We start from the raw sequence: 17,956 nt of genomic DNA on the forward strand, positions 1-17,956 counted from the left end.
TCACCTCGCACAGCTTTTTTATGTTTTTCGGTGTAAATGTGGGCTTTCAGATCCATTCCCCAGCACCTTTATTGGATACCGAGAGAGACATATGTACCGGGTTTGCACACAGTGCACTCCGCCTCCCACTTGTCCCGACCGGGACAGTATATGGGAAATTTTCTTTGCAGTTCATCGGTGAAGCTGCACTTACGCGTCAGCATTTTTTCTGCTATACTGCTCCACACTCTGCTCTGATCCCTGGCCTGTCTGTCTGCAGTCTGCACTGCTCCCTGTCTGTGTCTGTGTCACTCTCTGCTCTGATCCCTGGCCTGTATGCAGTCTGCACTGCTCCCTATCTGTGTCTGTGTCGCTCTCTGCTCTGATCCCTGGCCTGTCTGTCTGCAGTCTGCACTGCTCCCTGTCTGTGTCGCTCTCTGCTCTGATCCCTGGCCTGTCTGCAGTCTGCACTGCTGCTCCCTTTCTGTGTCGCTCTCTGCTCTGATCCCTGGCCTGTCTGCAGTCTGCACTCTGCACTGCGTCTGTGTCGCAGATAGATTGTGCAGCTCTGACTCTGTTGGCACTGCTCCTGTCCTGCACAATGTGACAACGTGCGTGGCTGCGTGCTACGTCATCCTCCACCGCAGTGCAGCAGCGTATAAATCTTACTGCTCCCACAGCAGCCCAGCGTGACTTCACTAACTCCGCCCCTCGCCGCCGCCCCTCTGCTCCGCAGTTTGCTCTCAGTCAGACTCAGTCTAGTGATGGGAATTCCGGCTCTTTAGAAAGCATCGGCTCTTCTGGCTCGGCTCCCTTTAAAGAGCCGGCTCGTTTGCGACCCACTATCTCAGTAAGATAGTGGGTCGCGAACGAGCCGGCTCTTTAAAGGGAGCCTCGTGGTCGAGCCAGAAGAGCCAATGCTTTCTAAAGAGCCTGAATTCCCAATACTAGACTGAGTCTGACTGAGAGCAAATTGCGGAGCAGAGGGGCAGCGGCGAGGGGAGGAGTTAGTGAAGTCACGCTGGGCCCCAGCTAGTGGTGGGAATTCCGGCTCTTTAGAAAGCATCGGCTCTTCTGGCTCGGCCGCTCGGCTCCCTTTAAAGAGCCGTCTCGTTCGCGACTCACTACACCAGACATTTCTAAAACCCGCCAGGACGCCCCGGACAGGACGTAAAAAGTGGACCTGTCCGGGCAAAAGAGGATGCTTGGTCACCCTATCTAACTTTGAACTTCATAATGAAATATACAATATTAAATATGTAACGATAAGATCCCTGTGTATTACAGGAACTGAGGCACCCCGATATCGCATTAATACAACAGACATGTTTGTTAAAAACATAAATTATTCATTATTAAATAATATAAGAAGAGTAGACGTTTAAACAGCAGAAAGTCTAAAGTTAATTAGGATGCTTTCTGCTGTATATATAAAGCTGGTTAATACAGAACCAGCAAATGTACAGTAGCCTGACTCATAGGTCCAAAGATAATTACACATTCCCTCCAATGACCTCCCAGCACTTCACCCCAAAACAGGTCTACTACACTGTTCCATAAGCATTTTTTCTCTGATCTGAGCCTTACCTAACAGGACAGGAAAAGCTACAACTAGGATCCTAAAGTCTACAGTGCCATCTAGTGGATCTGCATAAACTGAAAAGGATTATTCTGAATTTTCAAGATCTACCAAGCAGCTCGGGGTGACCCAAAACACTAGGAATGTATAGGGGGATAAAAGAGACCGAAAAGCCCTCCTACTAATAAGCAATTTTTTTTAAAGGAACCTGAAGTAAGGGGATTTGGAGGGGCGCCATCTTTATTCCCTTATAAGTAATGCCAGTTGCCTGACTTCTGTGCTGATGATCTGCTTCTAATACATTAAGTCACTGGCCCAGAATAAGCATGCATGCAGATCATATGCTTTGACTCTGATCTGACTCCACTGGCCTTGTTGCAGGTGTGTGACTTAAACAACTAAAGCCAAAAGCTCAGCATGACAACCAGGCAACTGGCATTGTTTGTAAGGGAATACAAATGTCAGCTTCTGTATTCCTCTCACTTCCGGTTCCTTTTCACACTGGCACAATGTATTACTAACTCTAGACCAATGTATCACTAACACTAGCACAATGTTTCACTAACACTAGCACAATGTTTCACTAACACTAGTACAATGTATAACTACGGTAATACTAGCACATTGTATTACTAAAACTAGCACAATGTATCACTAAAACTAGCACAATGTGTCACTAACACTAGCACAATGTGTCACTAACACTGGCACAATGTGTCACTAACACTGGCACAATGTGTCACTAACACTAGCACACTGGTATAATGTATCACTAACTAGACCAATGCATCACTAACACTAGCACAATGTATCACTAGCACAATGTATCACTAACTCTAGATCAGTGGTCCTCAAACTAAGGCCCGCTGGCCGAATGTGGCCCCCTGAGGCTTTTTTACCGGCCCCCCACACACAAAATGTACTACTTATAGACGCGGTCAGCTACATCTTTATAATATTGGTTGTCTGCATATAGACAATCAGTGCTGGCACCACCCATCCACATGGAGGCCAGAAAGCAGTAATTTGCTGGTTTCCACTCTAATTCCACATCAGGTGACACTGTTGTCCAATTGGACTGCAGGTTGTCACCTGGGTATGCTTCACTGTCTGGCCCGCGAAGACATCTACATCATTTTATGTATACTCCAGCCCCCCAGCAGTCTGAAGTATGTTAACCCGGCCCTCGACCCAAAACGTTTGGGGACCCCTGCTCTACACCAATGTATCACTAACACTAGCACAATGTATCACTAACTCGAGAACAATGTATCACTGACACTAGCACAATGTATCACTAGCACTAGCACAATGTATCACTAACACTAGCACAATGTATCACTAACTCGAGAACAATGTATCACTGACACTAGCACAATGTATCACTAGCACTAGCACAATGTATCACTAACTCGAGAACAATGTATCACTGACACTAGCACAATGTATCACTGACACTAGCACAATGTATCACTAGCACTAGCACAATGTATCACTGACTCTAGACCAATGTATCACTAACACTAGCACAATGTATCACTAACACTAGCACAATGTATCACCAACACTAGCACAATGTATCACTGACTCTAGAACTATGTATCACTGACTCTAGAACTATGTATCACTGACTCTAGAACTATGGATCACTAACACTAGCAGAATATGTCACTAACACTAGCACAATGTGTCACTAACATTAGCACAATGTGTCACTAACACTAGCACAATGTATCACTAGCACAATGTATCACAAGCACAATGTATCACTAAGCATATCTAGACACTTTACAATAACATTCTATTGTTTATGTAAAGCCTGGGGCTGGTTGGAATATTGTTCTGGAAATCTAGATGAGCTGTAACAATTAATAGCAACAACATCTAAAATAGATAAAAAATTAATTAGCACAGTAATAGCAGTAACCACGTCATTGTTATGCTATTCAGGCCTCTTTTGTTATGAAAATCAGCATATTAGGTGTTACATTACTACCCACATCGTTTTTTCATGGATCTGGCAGTTGTGTCTAAGAATCCTATAAAGCATCCTGTGCTAAGAGAAGCTCTGTGGCGCACTTGTCTGTAGATGTCACTCCGGGTATTAGCCTGGTTCGTCTATGCCTAAATATTTCCCTGACAATTGGCCATGGAACTGTATAATGTTCACACTATCTGTTACTTTACATTTGCGTTAGCAGTTTTTGGAATGAACTATAGGATGATTGTTTTTAAGAAAACGTGTGCATTTGAATATTGTTGATAGCGAGCGTAATGCAATTGAAAAGAGTGAAGAGCAGAAATTTTGCATAGTCGTAATTTCACAGCGAAATTTGCTATTACGATGCAAAATCATATTGCAAAATTTTAGGAAAAATCATAATTCATTTTGTCTGTAATTGTAATCAGGAACCGTAATTTTGCATTTCCGTGTAACTTTGTGCCGCTTTAGCAGTTAATAGCACAGCCCCCATACATGCTATTGTCACCAAAATTGCTACATATGTTAAGGAGAATCTGAAGCCAGCATTTTTTTGATCATGTCTCCAGAAATGATCTATTTACATGCCAGGACCCATGTAGAGGCAGAACTGTTTACCCGAGCTCTGACTCATCACTTGTCAATCGCCACCTATCCCCGCCTATCTCTGCCCCATTTACTAATTATTCCACCCCTCATGCACGCAGGCTCATGCCAGGAAGTGACCGGGACTGGTAAAACGTGCGCACTCAGCTGCATGCGCAACCAGACCACCCTGCTCCATGCCCAGTATTGTACTTAGAGCAGGGTGACGCTCATGAGCATGCAGCGTGCGCGTCAATGTGCACATCCATACTCGTACTCACGTCCCAACTTGAGCCGTGACCCAAAAGCGGTCACGGGGTCGTGGCCATTTTATCCCGGAAGTCCTGGATTTTTATAATCTAAACAGAAGGAGTGGGGCATAGTGGCGGTAAGATGATAGAAATAATCTGCAATTTAAGCGCTATCCATCTGTATAATTTTTAGCAATATTTATTCTGACTTCAGATTCTCTTTAAAGATGCAAAGGTAAAATGGTTTTTAAACTCAGAAAAATTACAGTTTTATTACAGTTTAAAAGGCATTTTTCCTTAGGATTTTTAATTTTTGTTTACTTGTATCCACTACATGCTTAAAATATACAGACATTTTGGTGACAATAGCATGTATGGGGCCTTTGCTATTAGCTGTTAAAGGCAGCACGAAATTACGTCAAAATCGTGCGAAATTGCAAATGATTACACAAAGTCAATTGAATTAAAAAATTGTCATCATGCATGGGCATAATTGCAAAGAGTTATGCAAAATTACTCGATTACAATCATAAAGACAAGCAACAATATGTACCTAAGTGGTGGGGAAAGTGCACCCATTTTTGCAGGCAGTTACCAGTGTGCAAACATTTCCGATGCTGCAGGGCCCTGAAAACACTGGTAAGTGGATGCAGATCTCCCCTCTGTTCCCCAATATGTATAGAAACAGCAATCAGCTGTGAGTGGGTGGGTACTACAAGACAACACACCAGTCAGTAATAATCCTTGCCTAGATTACAGACAGATTTACCTGGATAGGAAAGAATTATGTTTCGGCTGCACTCTAAACATTGTCTACCTTTTACTGTAAAAAAAAATAAAATAATAATAAAAAAAATAAAAAATAAAACATTGCCTATGGGTATATACTGTACATATCAGTGTTGTCTGTTTGGAATATGTTCATAAGCTGTATGTGTGATGTGGCAGATTGCGGCTCTGTGTATTACTGCAGGTGCCTGTGTGGGAAGCCTGTGCATTATTCATGTACTTCCAACAATAATACTTCAATTAAAAACACATCTATAGCAGGAACATAGCAGGAAATTATGATGAATGAAACAGTAACTAAAAGCTTGCATGCATTAAGAAGGAATCATGAAATACAAACATGCAATGAGGTTTGACTCTTTACCCATTAGCTGTGCATCACAACAATACACATCATAACACTATACATTCAATAACATTCAAAAAATAACTTTTACATAAATAGACTAATGAGTCACTAGTGTACTGAAGCTTAAAGGAAACCAGAGCTGTCATGTAAAGAAAATTTGATACTCACCCTCGGCTTCCTCCAGCAGCATATGCATGTCTGAGTCACTCGCTGTCCTCCTGCAGTCTGCCGTTCAGCCATGATCAGCCTCGGTAACTGGATCAGTTGCGTCAGTCAGGTCTTCTGCACATACTAGGACCTCCCTCGCATGCGCAGAGACCCCGACTGACGCAACTGATCCAGTTACCGCCAGGGCTGATCATGGCTGAATGGCGAGTGACATGCATATGCTGCTGGAGGAAGCAGAGGGTGAGTATGAATTCTTTTTTTTTTTTTTTTTTTTTAAAGAGAATTTTTATTTAGTTTTGCATAAAGTAGACAAAACATGACATTATAAGTAAACCGACATGTAAAAACAAAACAGAACAAAAATTCTTGATATCACAGGACAGGACAGGAGTGTGCTCGCTCCGCCCACATTTTTCCATAGTTTGTCCATGCATTTTATTCCTCCATCTGTCCTTATATAAGAGACACAAATCCTAGACCCCTACTGCTGCTTTATAATTGGAACAGGATAGTAATAGCAATACAACAGAAACAAGTCATAGCCTTACCTCCTCATTAACTGCCAGACCAAAGCCAGGGTAAGGGTATGATTGCCTTCATGTAAGTCATGACCACAGATACCGACCAGGGAGAATCTGGCCTTACCCTTTCCAAGCTCAACAGCATAATTGCAGTTCTCAATCTAAATAGAAAAATATAATGCTAAAACAGCAGTCGTAATTCATAGCATGAATGTTGCCTCTCAGTTTTGTAGGTCATTTAGTTTTAGATAAGCATATCATTTTGTTACACTGGTGAAAGTGTTGGGGAGGGGGGGTTCCATTATTACACTAAATTAGTTCTGCATTGCTTCTTCATCACCAATAATGATTCAATTATGGCTACTGCAATGATCTGAGAAAAACAACCATCCAAAAAAAAATCTCCAACTCTCTTGTCATGTAGTCTAACTGAAATTTGCCCCTTCCCCTCACATTTTATTGTCTCTAAAACTAGCCTTAGGGTAGGAACACACTAGGCAGAATCGCATATGTGTTTTCCACTACGTGTTATGGGGAAAACTCATGCAATTCTGCCTAGTGTGTTCCTTCCCTTAGGCCCGGTTCACATTAGCGTTCGCTATCCGGATTTTCCGGATCTGATCCGGACCGCATACTGTACAAACGGAACGTACGTTCCGCATAGCAATGCAAAGGCTATGCGGACGTTCACATACGTACGTTCCATACAGTACGGAGCCGGACGGGATCCTATTTTTTGTGTCCGGATCTCCGGCCCACGCATCCTGACCGGAGCCTGACCTGAGCCTGACAGCACCATCAGGAACACAGAAACCAATGGGAAACGGAAGGCACAGAACACACTGCCTACAAAAACCTGACGTTCTACCCCACTTCCTATGCGTATCCAAGCAGCCATTTCAGATAGGGACACATGGGCCAAGCATGTCTGGAGTGGAGCAGCAGTGACAGACGTGCTGGAGCTGTTTGGCAGAATATCGGAGGTGAAGGTGAGGCCTACAGCGGAGGAACCTGATTGTACATGTGCACCAGGTGCACCTTCTGCTGACCCGAACATTTTTTTATTTATATTTAACTATTTTTTGCCCATGGATCCAGATGGCAGCCTGATGCATGCCTTATACAAACGGACCGGATCCGGATCGGAACCGTACGGTTCTGATCAGGATCAGGTCAGGATCCGATCAGGATCCGGTCCGTTTACTTGCCAAAACGCAAGTGTGAACGGGGCCTTACCCTTTCCTTTACATACCACATTAACCTAAACTCTCATACCTTTCACCAAAGCCTAAGCTCGTATAAATCAAAAGATTTATACATACCTGGAGCTTCCTCCAGCCCCATACACTCTGATCGCTCCCACGCCATTGGCGTCAGTTTTCTGCACCGCCGGTACTGGGTCCCTGCACTTCCGTCAGTCGGAGCGGAAAACCCGATCCCGGGGACCCGGCTGCGTGGGAGCGATCGGAGCACCTTTAAAGAGAAAGTGTAAGGAGAATTTTTTTTCTGTCAAACAAATGAAAAGAGAGTGTGTTATGAGGAGAAGAAAAAGGGATAAGCAAAAGAGAGAAAAAAATCGTTGTACCTGATCAGTGTGGTGCAGAAAAAGTGCCTCATGCAGCATGGGAGTATTTTTCTTATGTAGTAACCCAAGTTTATCCAGATTGCTTAGGGCCTACATTTCACTCTGAAAATCGATGCAAAATCATTGCTATTTTGACACAATTCTGTTTGCAATTCTCATTCCCTGATCGAGAATTGGAAACACAATTGCGGTAAAATTTTGCCACGATTTTCAGTGTTCAGAAACAGACTTATTTTCACACTGTTATTTATTGCTATTTTTTGCTATGCTATTTCGAACGGCTCTTTCTCTGCTTTCCACTAGGCTGCTATGTCAGTGCTGTGTCTGATCACATTTTCTATTTTCTACGGTATTATATATTATGCTACTGATATGTAAGCTCCCATATCTCAGCAGATGGCTCCTAAGATAGAGTATATTAAATCTATCTTGTGAACCAGTGGAGCTGGGGGGCAATTGGCCACAGAGGTAGTTTGGGGGGTCCTCTCCTGACCCTCAAAATTTGGAGTGTGTAGGAGGTATGAGTGCTGAGATATCAGGGCTTAAATATCAGAATTATGCAAATCAGGACCGAGCTGCAAGTGATGTCACATTACCCACAAGGCTGTGCATCTAAGGCTGAAATTTAATTAGGCCTAGGACGAACGTCACTGGGCCAGATTTATCAACAGTTTCTGAGACAAAATATTAGTAGGTTTTTAGAAATCCTTCAGAACTGTCTCAGGCATCTTAAGAAATCATTAGATAGTGCAGATTCCTTCTAAAACTGTTGTATAATAGGAGGAGCTAGGAAAGTCTCTAAGACAGTGCAGTGTGTGAGGAGAATTGTTGTTGCTGAGGTAACCAACACACCTGCTGTATTGATAGCAGCAGGCTCTGAGGAGGAATTCAGCAGGTGGGAGGAGCCAGAGCAGTGCTTTTCGGCGCTGCTAGATTTGGGCGCAGCCGCCACCACCATAGACTATAAAAGGAATCACAACTGAGCAGCGCTCAGTGAGCAACGTCGGCTCCGTCAGAAGATGGAGCTGCGGTTGCTTCAAAAAACACAATAATTCAGCCTCCAGCAATCGCTGGATGCCGAATTATATCATCCCCCCACTATCCATGGCGGCCTGGAGGGGGAATAGTAATTAATACGGCCCGGACTTGTGCAGAAGCAGGATCAGCCATATACCAGCTGTATCCTGCGCCCAAGTCTACCAGCGCCGATTTCAAATGTATGTGGGAGGAGCACATCACAAATCACGTATAGCCTGCACTCTGCAATCATGTCTAGCCAGCAGTTCTACATCTGTAGAACTGCTATCAAGCACTTCTTAATCTGCGCCAGTTTAGGGATAGATTTGCACTTTTCTTAACTGTAGTGCAGCTCTAGAAATTCATGCTAAATTGCCACTATTACCTAGGATTGAAGAAGGTTCTTATTTTCATGCAGAACTGTTCTCCCTGCTGGTTAGAACAGATTAAGAAGAATAAACTGTCGGTAATGTGTTGATAAATCTCCCCACTGAGCGGGAGGGATGTCACCTTTTCAGCTAGATTTCCAGTGGCTGCAGGACTTTTTTCTCCACTAAAAACTGGGTTTTCTCTGACAACTCTGCCATCAGCTTCACACTTTTTTGGGGAATTTATTTCCACCTTACAATTACTCTTTAAAGCAAACTAGTAGGCATTTCACTGGATTCAGCTCTCAATAGAATAGATAAATTTGTAATTCAAACAGATTACATTTTTAGGGTCCTTCAAATATCACCAGCTGCAGAATTTCTTATTATCCTCTCTAGCCAGCTGGCTGCCTGAGAACCGGGCCCCACCATTTCTGTAGGGTTTTGGAATCGCCAGAACAGTGGCTAGGTTAGGGAAAGTCAATGGAGTTAAACCCACAGAACAGATTGCGATTTCCCAAAATTGCAATCGCAATGCCTACAGAATTTTTGAAGCATTTGCTCCAAAGTAGAGGATTGCTGCAAAATAACTTTTCAATCGCTGTGTAAAGTAATATGACAGAATTTTTACTACCAAACCTATAGGCCTGGGGCCCACTAGCAGCCCTTTTGCAGCTCCTGCTGATTGCCAGCAATTGCCAAAGTGCTAGAACAGTGGAACCCTGTGGGGATGGTTCTACTTGCAGGGTTGCAATCGCGGAGCGATCACATTAATGGCTGCAGTTTGTTCTTGCTATCAGTTCTTTGCCTGTGCCTGTCTCACCATTTTCTCATTTCCCCTCTTAGAATTTCAAGCTTGGCCTAGCAAGGGATCACACTGGCATGTAGCTCTCACTAGAGCAGTTTTATTATGCTGGTAGACACTTTTGTACTCCACCACCATAGGCCACAGTCTTATATTGAGCTAAACCACTTTACATTGCTAAATTGTTCATTTAGACAAGTATTTTCCCCAGAAAAAGCCTTTGCCAGCTGCCTTTTCTGTACCTTTTCACTGCATCAGCCGAACCTATAGAGGAACTCTGCATCATCACAGCAGCACAGTGTTAAATACATCACATCAGGTATTTCTCATACAGACCTTTTTCATGTGTCCACCAAGAGCTGAATAAGGTGGCTTGTTAACACGACCCCACTCAACTGGCACTCGTATTCGATCATATAATTGGAAGATGACTAAAGCATCAGTCAAATCACTAAAAACAAAGGAAAACAAAGGGGATCAGGGTTTCCAGAAAATAATACAAGTTATGAACAACAGTGCATTAGCCTAGGTACTTAGCCTGGATACATTTGCACACTACACCTATCCAGCATATGTTTCTGCATTGCTCTAAACACATACATTTGATAAAGGCATCTGTTTAAAATGGCACATGATAAGGGTAAATTACTGTGTGTAAATGGTTTCTTTAAACTATAAGTACTATGGTCTAATGGTGGTAATGCTTAATAAACTGTTCCCAGCTCAGGCATCTCTTATGCTAGGTACACACCATACAATTTTCTGTTAGATTTACCTGCCAGATAGATTTTTTCCAACATTGTGGAAAACATCTGGCAGTTAAATCTAACAGAAAATTGTATGGTGTGTACCTAGCATAACTTTGCCTTTCCTTGGGAAGCCATTCTTAGGGGTGAAGCAAGAACACTGTGGTGGGGGTCCTCGATTTAGAGTTTTGCTATGGAATCTCCATTGTAATATTTGCACCATAATCCACAGTGCTGATGCCTGGTCACTATTCCCTGATATACGTTTTTTAACTAAATCCTCAGTTTTTACTGCCCAGTTTGTACCAGGTTCACTGGAAACCAAGCCTGATTGATATTTTTTACACACAAAGGAAACAACGTATAACTACCGTAGTCAGGCTTAAAGTGAACTCGGACCGAGTACAATTATTTAAGATTAAAAACATAATGTACCTGCAAATAAATATTACATACTTACCTTGCCATCAGTTCCTTTCAGAAGCTCACCACTTTCTTTTTCCTCCAGTTCTGAAAATATTTCGTCAGACTTGTCTTTCAGGAAGCGGAAAGCCTTAGGCCCCATTTACACTTAATCAGTTGGGAAGCGTGTTTTTTTCTTCTCCATAGTAGTGCATTGTGAAAAAGATTTCAGTTAAAACATGTGAAGTGTGAACTGTGCCAGGGGAAAACATGGGCATTACTTTGAAAATCAGTCATGCTTTCAGTTATAACTGAGAGCAACTGATTAAGCAGGGAACCAGAAGCTGTTACGGGGTCACTGCCATTTTTAAAATGGAGGATTGAGAATTCCATTGATCACAGTGCACAACAGGATGTAGGAGAGGAGAAAGAGATTGATAAGCAGACTACGTGGAAGTTATGATGTGTATATGTTTACTTTGACTTACATTTTTAGTTAAGGTTTGCTTTAAAAGTAGTCTGAAACTCCGACATAACAGTCAATAAAAATGTGTTTTCCTACTTTTTATTACTCATACAGTTATCATATTTGCTTTTGTGCATAAAAAATATATTCTGTTTACAAATTACAAGTTTCCAAAGTGTAGTTACCTTGCCCTGAAACCTGCCATTGCATTTTATTCAAACTGCTTTTTATTATATATTAACATCTTCTAATTAGCTGTTCTGAGCTGTTTGCGCTTGAAGCACAGAGAGCTCCTTTTCTCTTGTTACATTGTGTTTACACACATGTAACAACATTGGAATGCAAACAAAGATACTGTTATCTTTAGTTTGGATGTGGATTTGAAGCTGAATAGCAGGACAACGTGCTTGTTTAACCATTTCAGTGATGTTCTGCTAAAAAATTGTTCTGGGATAGTAGCTTTCAAGCTGTGAGGAATCTTTTAGAGCAAAGTAGAATGCTGACTTTAAGACCACTTTAAGTACAAGTAATCTGATCAGTTACATATAGTTACATAGTTATTTGGGTTGAAAAAAGACATACGTCCATCGAGTTCAACCAGAAAACAAAGTACAACACCAGCCTGCTCCCTCCCATATCCCTGTTAATCCATTAACATGTGTTATTTAAAGTAAACATGAAGGGAAATAAACTTATGAGATACTTAATGTATGTGTGGACCAATTGTAAATAAAACATTAGTAACATAGAAATGAGTCTCATATTTTTATTTTCAGCTTAACGGAGTCATTTCTAAGATTGCATCAGACTGTCAGCTGCTGTTTAGAATCCACACAATTTGTTTAGCTGAAAAAGATACAGAACAAACAAACAACAAGCACTTTTATTTATATCATTGCGTTTTTCTCCTGGCAGACTAAAAGTGCCAGAGCTGCAGCCACTAGGACGTGCTCTATAGGAAGCAGCAGTGTTAGGGAGACTTGCCCAAGGTCTTCTACTGAATAGGTGCTGGCTTACTGAACAGGCAGAGCCGAGATTCGAACCCAGGTCTCCTGTGTCAGAGGCAGAGCCCTTAACCATTACACTACCAGCCACTGTGGAAGTAACGCCCCTTTGAACTTTCCTGTACTAAAACCTTATCTGCCTTCATATCTGCCTTTTATCTGCTATTTAATTTTCAGAAAACCAGCTATTTACTTTTCAGAAAACCAACAAGCTATTTGGCAAGCTAATTTGCTGTACTGAAAAACAAAAAGGGACTTCAGACAATTTCTTAGTAGGACTAGTACTATATTGTTTATCTCACTTTAGGTATGCCTTAATGTTAAGTTTGGTGCTAGCCCTGCTTTACTGAACATACTTGAAGAGCTTGAATAACTTTATTAAAGAAATGAATGTAATACCTGTATAAGTGGTTAACATGAGGATTCACACCAAGGGAGTTCATCCAGTTCCGGAATGTTCTCTCCTCATTTGTCTCTCCTGTATGGGAAAGACCAATTATGTTAACTTATGGTATACATATTGTATAATGATATGTTCTATAAAGCTGGACAATTAAATACAGTATTATGATAAAATAAGGGAATAGTTTTCTGTTTTCATGCAGTCCTTTGTGGCATGTTAAGGCATGGTCTATCAATAGAGCCAGAGATATATTAACATGTAATGGGGCCCCGGGCAAGGCAATAGGATTTGTGGCTGCCTTGTGGTTTTTTGGGCAAGCTGAAGTGGAGAGAGGTCAGAGAAAGTGGCTTGTGGGCCCTCTGTCACTCACTAGGCCCCAAGCACCTGCCTAGGTTGCCTGGTTAATTATCCTGCTCTGAATATAGCTTATGTAATGTTATGCTATTACATATATCACATTCACAATATAATTTAGTTAACCACTTGAGGACTGTGGTGTTCAACCCCCCTAGTAACCAGGACATTTTTTACTAAAATGACCACTGCAGCTTTAAAGAGTACCAGAGACAAAGCACCCTCATGTACTTTATTACATTTATCAGTGGGAACATGACAGTAAACATCTACCCTGCTTTTAGTTTCATTCTTATCTGCTTAATTAGTCTATTATCAGCTGTGATAAGAATCCCCGACTGAGCCTTCAGTCTAGGTTTGACCTGGAATCATTATAGCTGAGTCACTCTTCTGTGGAGTCTTTTCAAACCCAAGCCTGCCCCCTCCTGGCTCAGCTTTTCTGCTTTGCATACTGAGAGCTCTAATGACATGAGAGGGGCTGCTGCTGCTGAGAGAGAAGCACTGAAACAGATAAGTGTGGCTGCAATATGATCTGTGTGCTCTGTGTGCATAGATAATGATGATGACTGCAGTTTCATTCCTATGAGAGACACTTCCTACAGGCAGCTGCACATCATACCAAAATGAAAGCACACAGATGAAAGGCTGCAGCAGCCTTTCTCATATAGCCTAGACAGCACATCCAGAACAACTCATAACCCGGAAGCAGAAGGGATATGAGCCGGCGGCCATATTGGATTTTTCCTGGAGCAATAATGGATAAAAAAAACATTAAAAAAGGCACACCAGAGTGGCGAAATCATCAAGTAGAGCATTTATTCTTTACAAGCTATCGACTGATTTGTTTATTTTGTGTGAAACGTTTATCTCTGGTTCCCTTTAAGGCCTAGCTGCAGGGCCATACAACTCAACACGCAAGTGCCCCCCCCCCCCCTTTTCTCCCCACCAACAGAGCTCTCTGTTGGTGGGGTCTGATAGCTCCTCAGTTGTTTATTTTTTTATAAATATTTATTTTATTATTTTTTTTAAATAAATGTGCCCATTTTTTATTTATTTTATCTCTCCCTCCCCCTTCAGCCAATCAGTGTGATTGGCTGTCGTAGGCTTCAGCCGATTACTCCCCAGCCTATGGAGGGGACAGACGTGTCACACGGCTGTCCCCAGTACAGCGCTGCCTTAGATCCCAGGGGGTAATTAGATGATGGTTTTGCTGTCTAACAGTCTCCGCGGAGCTCCGCCTTCCAAGCAGAGATGCTCACGCATCAGCGTGCGCGATCTCCTGCTAGCCCCATAGAAGGCTGTTCACTCCAATTGGCGTGGAGCAGTCCTGGGGTTGCCGCCGCGTGGAGCGGTCGGCAAGCAGTTAAATAAGTAATATTAAACTTTATTCAAAGTTAGCAATGTAGCTATAAAAAATGAAAGAAGAAATAATATATATAAGATATACTGTAAATGGAAAAAGCTGAAAGTTTCAGCTCTATAGATATATCTGTTTTTTCTGGCACTGCCTGTCCATTGCAATGATTGTTTTCCCTAATTTATATTTATTATTAAGTATTTATATAGTGCCGAGATCTTCCGCAACTCTTTACAGAGTATACAGTCACTAATGGTCCCTCAGAGGAGCTCACACTCTAATCACTACCATAGTCACATGTATATTGTAGTCTAGGGCCAATTTTAGGGGGATATTTTTGGGATGTGAATGTTTTTGAGATGTGAGAGGAAATCTGAGTGCCCAGAGGAAACCCACACAGGCACGGGGAGAACATACAAACTCCATGCAGATAGGGCCCTGGCTGGGATTCAAACCGGGGACCCAGCGTTGCCTACAAGGCAAGAGTGCTATCCACCACGCCACCGTGCTGCTTACTACGCCACTGAGCTTTTTGTCTTGGACAGAATACTTGAAATGAAATTATCTATACTAAGCCACTTGATCCCCACTATTACGCCCAACTCACATCCTCAACTGCCCTACCCCATCCTCAACTCCCCCCCCCCCCCCCCCCCCCGCCTGGTTGGAGATTTTCTAACATGTCTCCAATTGATCAAAATTAATTGATTGAATATGGTGGCTAGAAGAACAGCAGATTTGATTGGAGCAATCGAGCTGGCTGGAAGAAAAATCTTTTCATGTATGGTCAGCCTCTGCTTTCCAAATAATGGCACAATAATTGCTCAATAATGTAGTCCTGGCAGCAGCGTACATGTGCTTCATTATCAGCATTAATCGGGCTCATTTTTCTTCATATCTAAACTGTATGGAGGGCACAATGCATGAAAGGATTACTTCAGCAAGTGCTAAAACCCTGGGAAATGCTAAGGCCATCATATTTTGGGTATATTTGGATTTTAGATTGCGTTCTGCTTTCGTGTTTAAAACGAGGATGATTTTGATCACAACACGAATCTGATATTCAGCAGAGAAAATGAAACTGCTATGAGAGGCAGTGCCAGTGAGTAATAGGATGAACAGTCTGAGACTAGAGAGGCGGTGCTGATTCTGGCAATAACATAACTTGTCACCAGATGTCATATTTTTAGTCTTTGACTCACTGATGCAAATAATTGTAGCCATGCATTTTTCATGCAAAATAGGTATTGCTCCTTTTCTCACCACTACTGAGCATATTGGGAGGAATGACACAGAGGACCTCACATGCTTATGTACAGTCCAACTCTCACAGCTTCATGCAAATGGCAACATGAGTTTTTCCACATGCTGGCACGTCAGTTTAACACAAGCATACCTGCCAACTGTTTTACAAAGATAGAGTTAAAGTTTATGAATATGATGTGAATAGTCTTTCTAAAACAAATGACAGCTGAATCCAACAGACTGATTCCCTCCCTCTCAGCTTTTCTGCATAAACTGCAACGATGACCTTCTTATATTTACCATATTGTTGGGCTGCTGTATGCACCATTAAATACTTTAATTGCATTAATTGTATTAACACCAAGGATGAGAGGGTAAGAGCAAACGTCTTTTTTTCGTCTCAACCAAAACTGTGAGTTGGTGGACGCAAGCTGCGGGAGAGGGAGTTGACTCACCTTGGTTGCCACCTCTGACTGTAGCGCTGCACACCCCTGTACATGCTCCTGATACTGCCTTCTTCTGGCTGCGAAGGAGGAAGGGTCAAGAGAATGGAGCACATTGTGGAGTGCTACTGCCAGAGGCGGCAACCAAGGTGAGTTAACCCCCTTCTATCTTAGCCTGCATCCACCAACACAAAGTTTCAGTTTTACCTCCCGGAAAATATATTTAAGTTTTGCATCGTGTTTAAAACTGAATTTCGCTCTCACGTTCTGATCCTTACTTAACACAAGCTAGAAGATTTCCAATTAGAAGCTTTAGATGGAGTATAAAAAGGCTAGGACCTTAAGTCTTAAGATATTATTGCTATGTGATTTCCTGTCTAAGTGACACCTGGGATATGGATGTGCCCTGCACATTATTTCCCTCTAAGGCTGCTTCTCACACTCTTCAACCCTCCCACCACAGGCTTACCTCTGTAGGTGTTCAAGTTCTGAGTAACTTGACCCCATCATTATGGTCAGTCATAGGGCTGAAATCGCTCTGAATCACTTAGGTTCTTGTTAAAAATGTCCCAACTCTTTCTCCAAAATTCGCTTAAAGTGAACCTCCGGACTAAAAATCTACTCAGCAGAACTGAAAAGGCTTGGTCTTTCTTTAACAGTTTCACAGCATCAAAACTTTGTTTTTCTTACCAAAGCATAACTTTTAGCTGCATTTTTAGCTAAGCGCCACCCATCAAAGATGTGCAGAGCATGATGGGATTTCCTATGTTGTTATTCACGTTGCCTAGCAACTGGGAGTGGTGCTCAGGACACAGGACAGTTGGAACTGTGTCTCATGCTCCCTGTCACCTCCTTTCAACCAAAAAGATGGCTGCCATCATGAAATCAAATATTTGCCTGTTCTTTTAAAACAGTGTGGGTAAGAGATTATATTACCTATCTATTTTAATTAACATAACTAATGTAACTTAATGACAGTATGTTTGTTTAGGCTGGAGTTCCTCTTTAAGCTGCATATCAAAAACCCCATGTCTCACACAGTGCTTAGTTCCCCATGACATCACTTTGCTGTAACCAAGCCACCCCCACTGTTTGATATACTGCTGTGAGTTTCATGGCTGCAACCATCACACTTCCTCTCCAGTGTCAGTGAAGAAGGTGGGGCCACTATAATTATGCAGCATTCTCAAGAAGCTGATAGGCAACCGGATGGAAGCAACGGTGTGGCATAATCATTGGAACTTTCAGAGGCCCTAAGGAGTACAAGAAAAAAAAAGTGGACAAACTTTAAGTTTGTTGTTGGAAAGGGAGAAAGCAAAAAAAAGGTCTAAACTGGAGGTGGGCCAAAGGCGTATCTAGAGGGGTGCAGGCATGGCTCGTGCCATGGGCACCACAGCATCGTGGGCACCATGCCTGCCTCTGTGCTGTGCCGCTATGCCTGCCCATGTGCTGTGCCGTTATGCCTGCCCCTGTGTTGCACCCCACATGGCTATTTAATTTATTTATGTAGGGCGCACTTGGCTTAGTGTTGGAAAAGAGGACAGAGAGGGAAGAAGAAG

General features: G+C 42.4%; 1 protein-coding gene across 4 annotated transcripts in view; it reads right to left on the reverse strand.

Annotated features, from left to right (window-relative positions):
- The window catches only part of PLS1 (plastin 1), a 165,105-nt gene that overhangs the window by 17,532 nt on the left and 129,617 nt on the right, over positions 1 to 17,956 (reverse strand). For all 4 annotated transcript variants that reach the window (XM_068280783.1, XM_068280782.1, XM_068280784.1 and 1 more), the window contains 3 exons: positions 12,995 to 13,073; positions 10,314 to 10,428; positions 6,230 to 6,363 (listed from right to left, as the gene is read on the reverse strand). In XM_068280783.1, the coding sequence (XP_068136884.1) occupies positions 6,230 to 6,363; positions 10,314 to 10,428; positions 12,995 to 13,073 (328 nt within the window). The remainder of the gene's footprint in view (positions 1 to 6,229; positions 6,364 to 10,313; positions 10,429 to 12,994; positions 13,074 to 17,956) is intronic.

The sequence above is a fragment of the Hyperolius riggenbachi genome, chromosome 4 (genome assembly GCF_040937935.1).
Source record: "Hyperolius riggenbachi isolate aHypRig1 chromosome 4, aHypRig1.pri, whole genome shotgun sequence".
NCBI lineage: Eukaryota > Metazoa > Chordata > Amphibia > Anura > Hyperoliidae > Hyperolius > Hyperolius riggenbachi.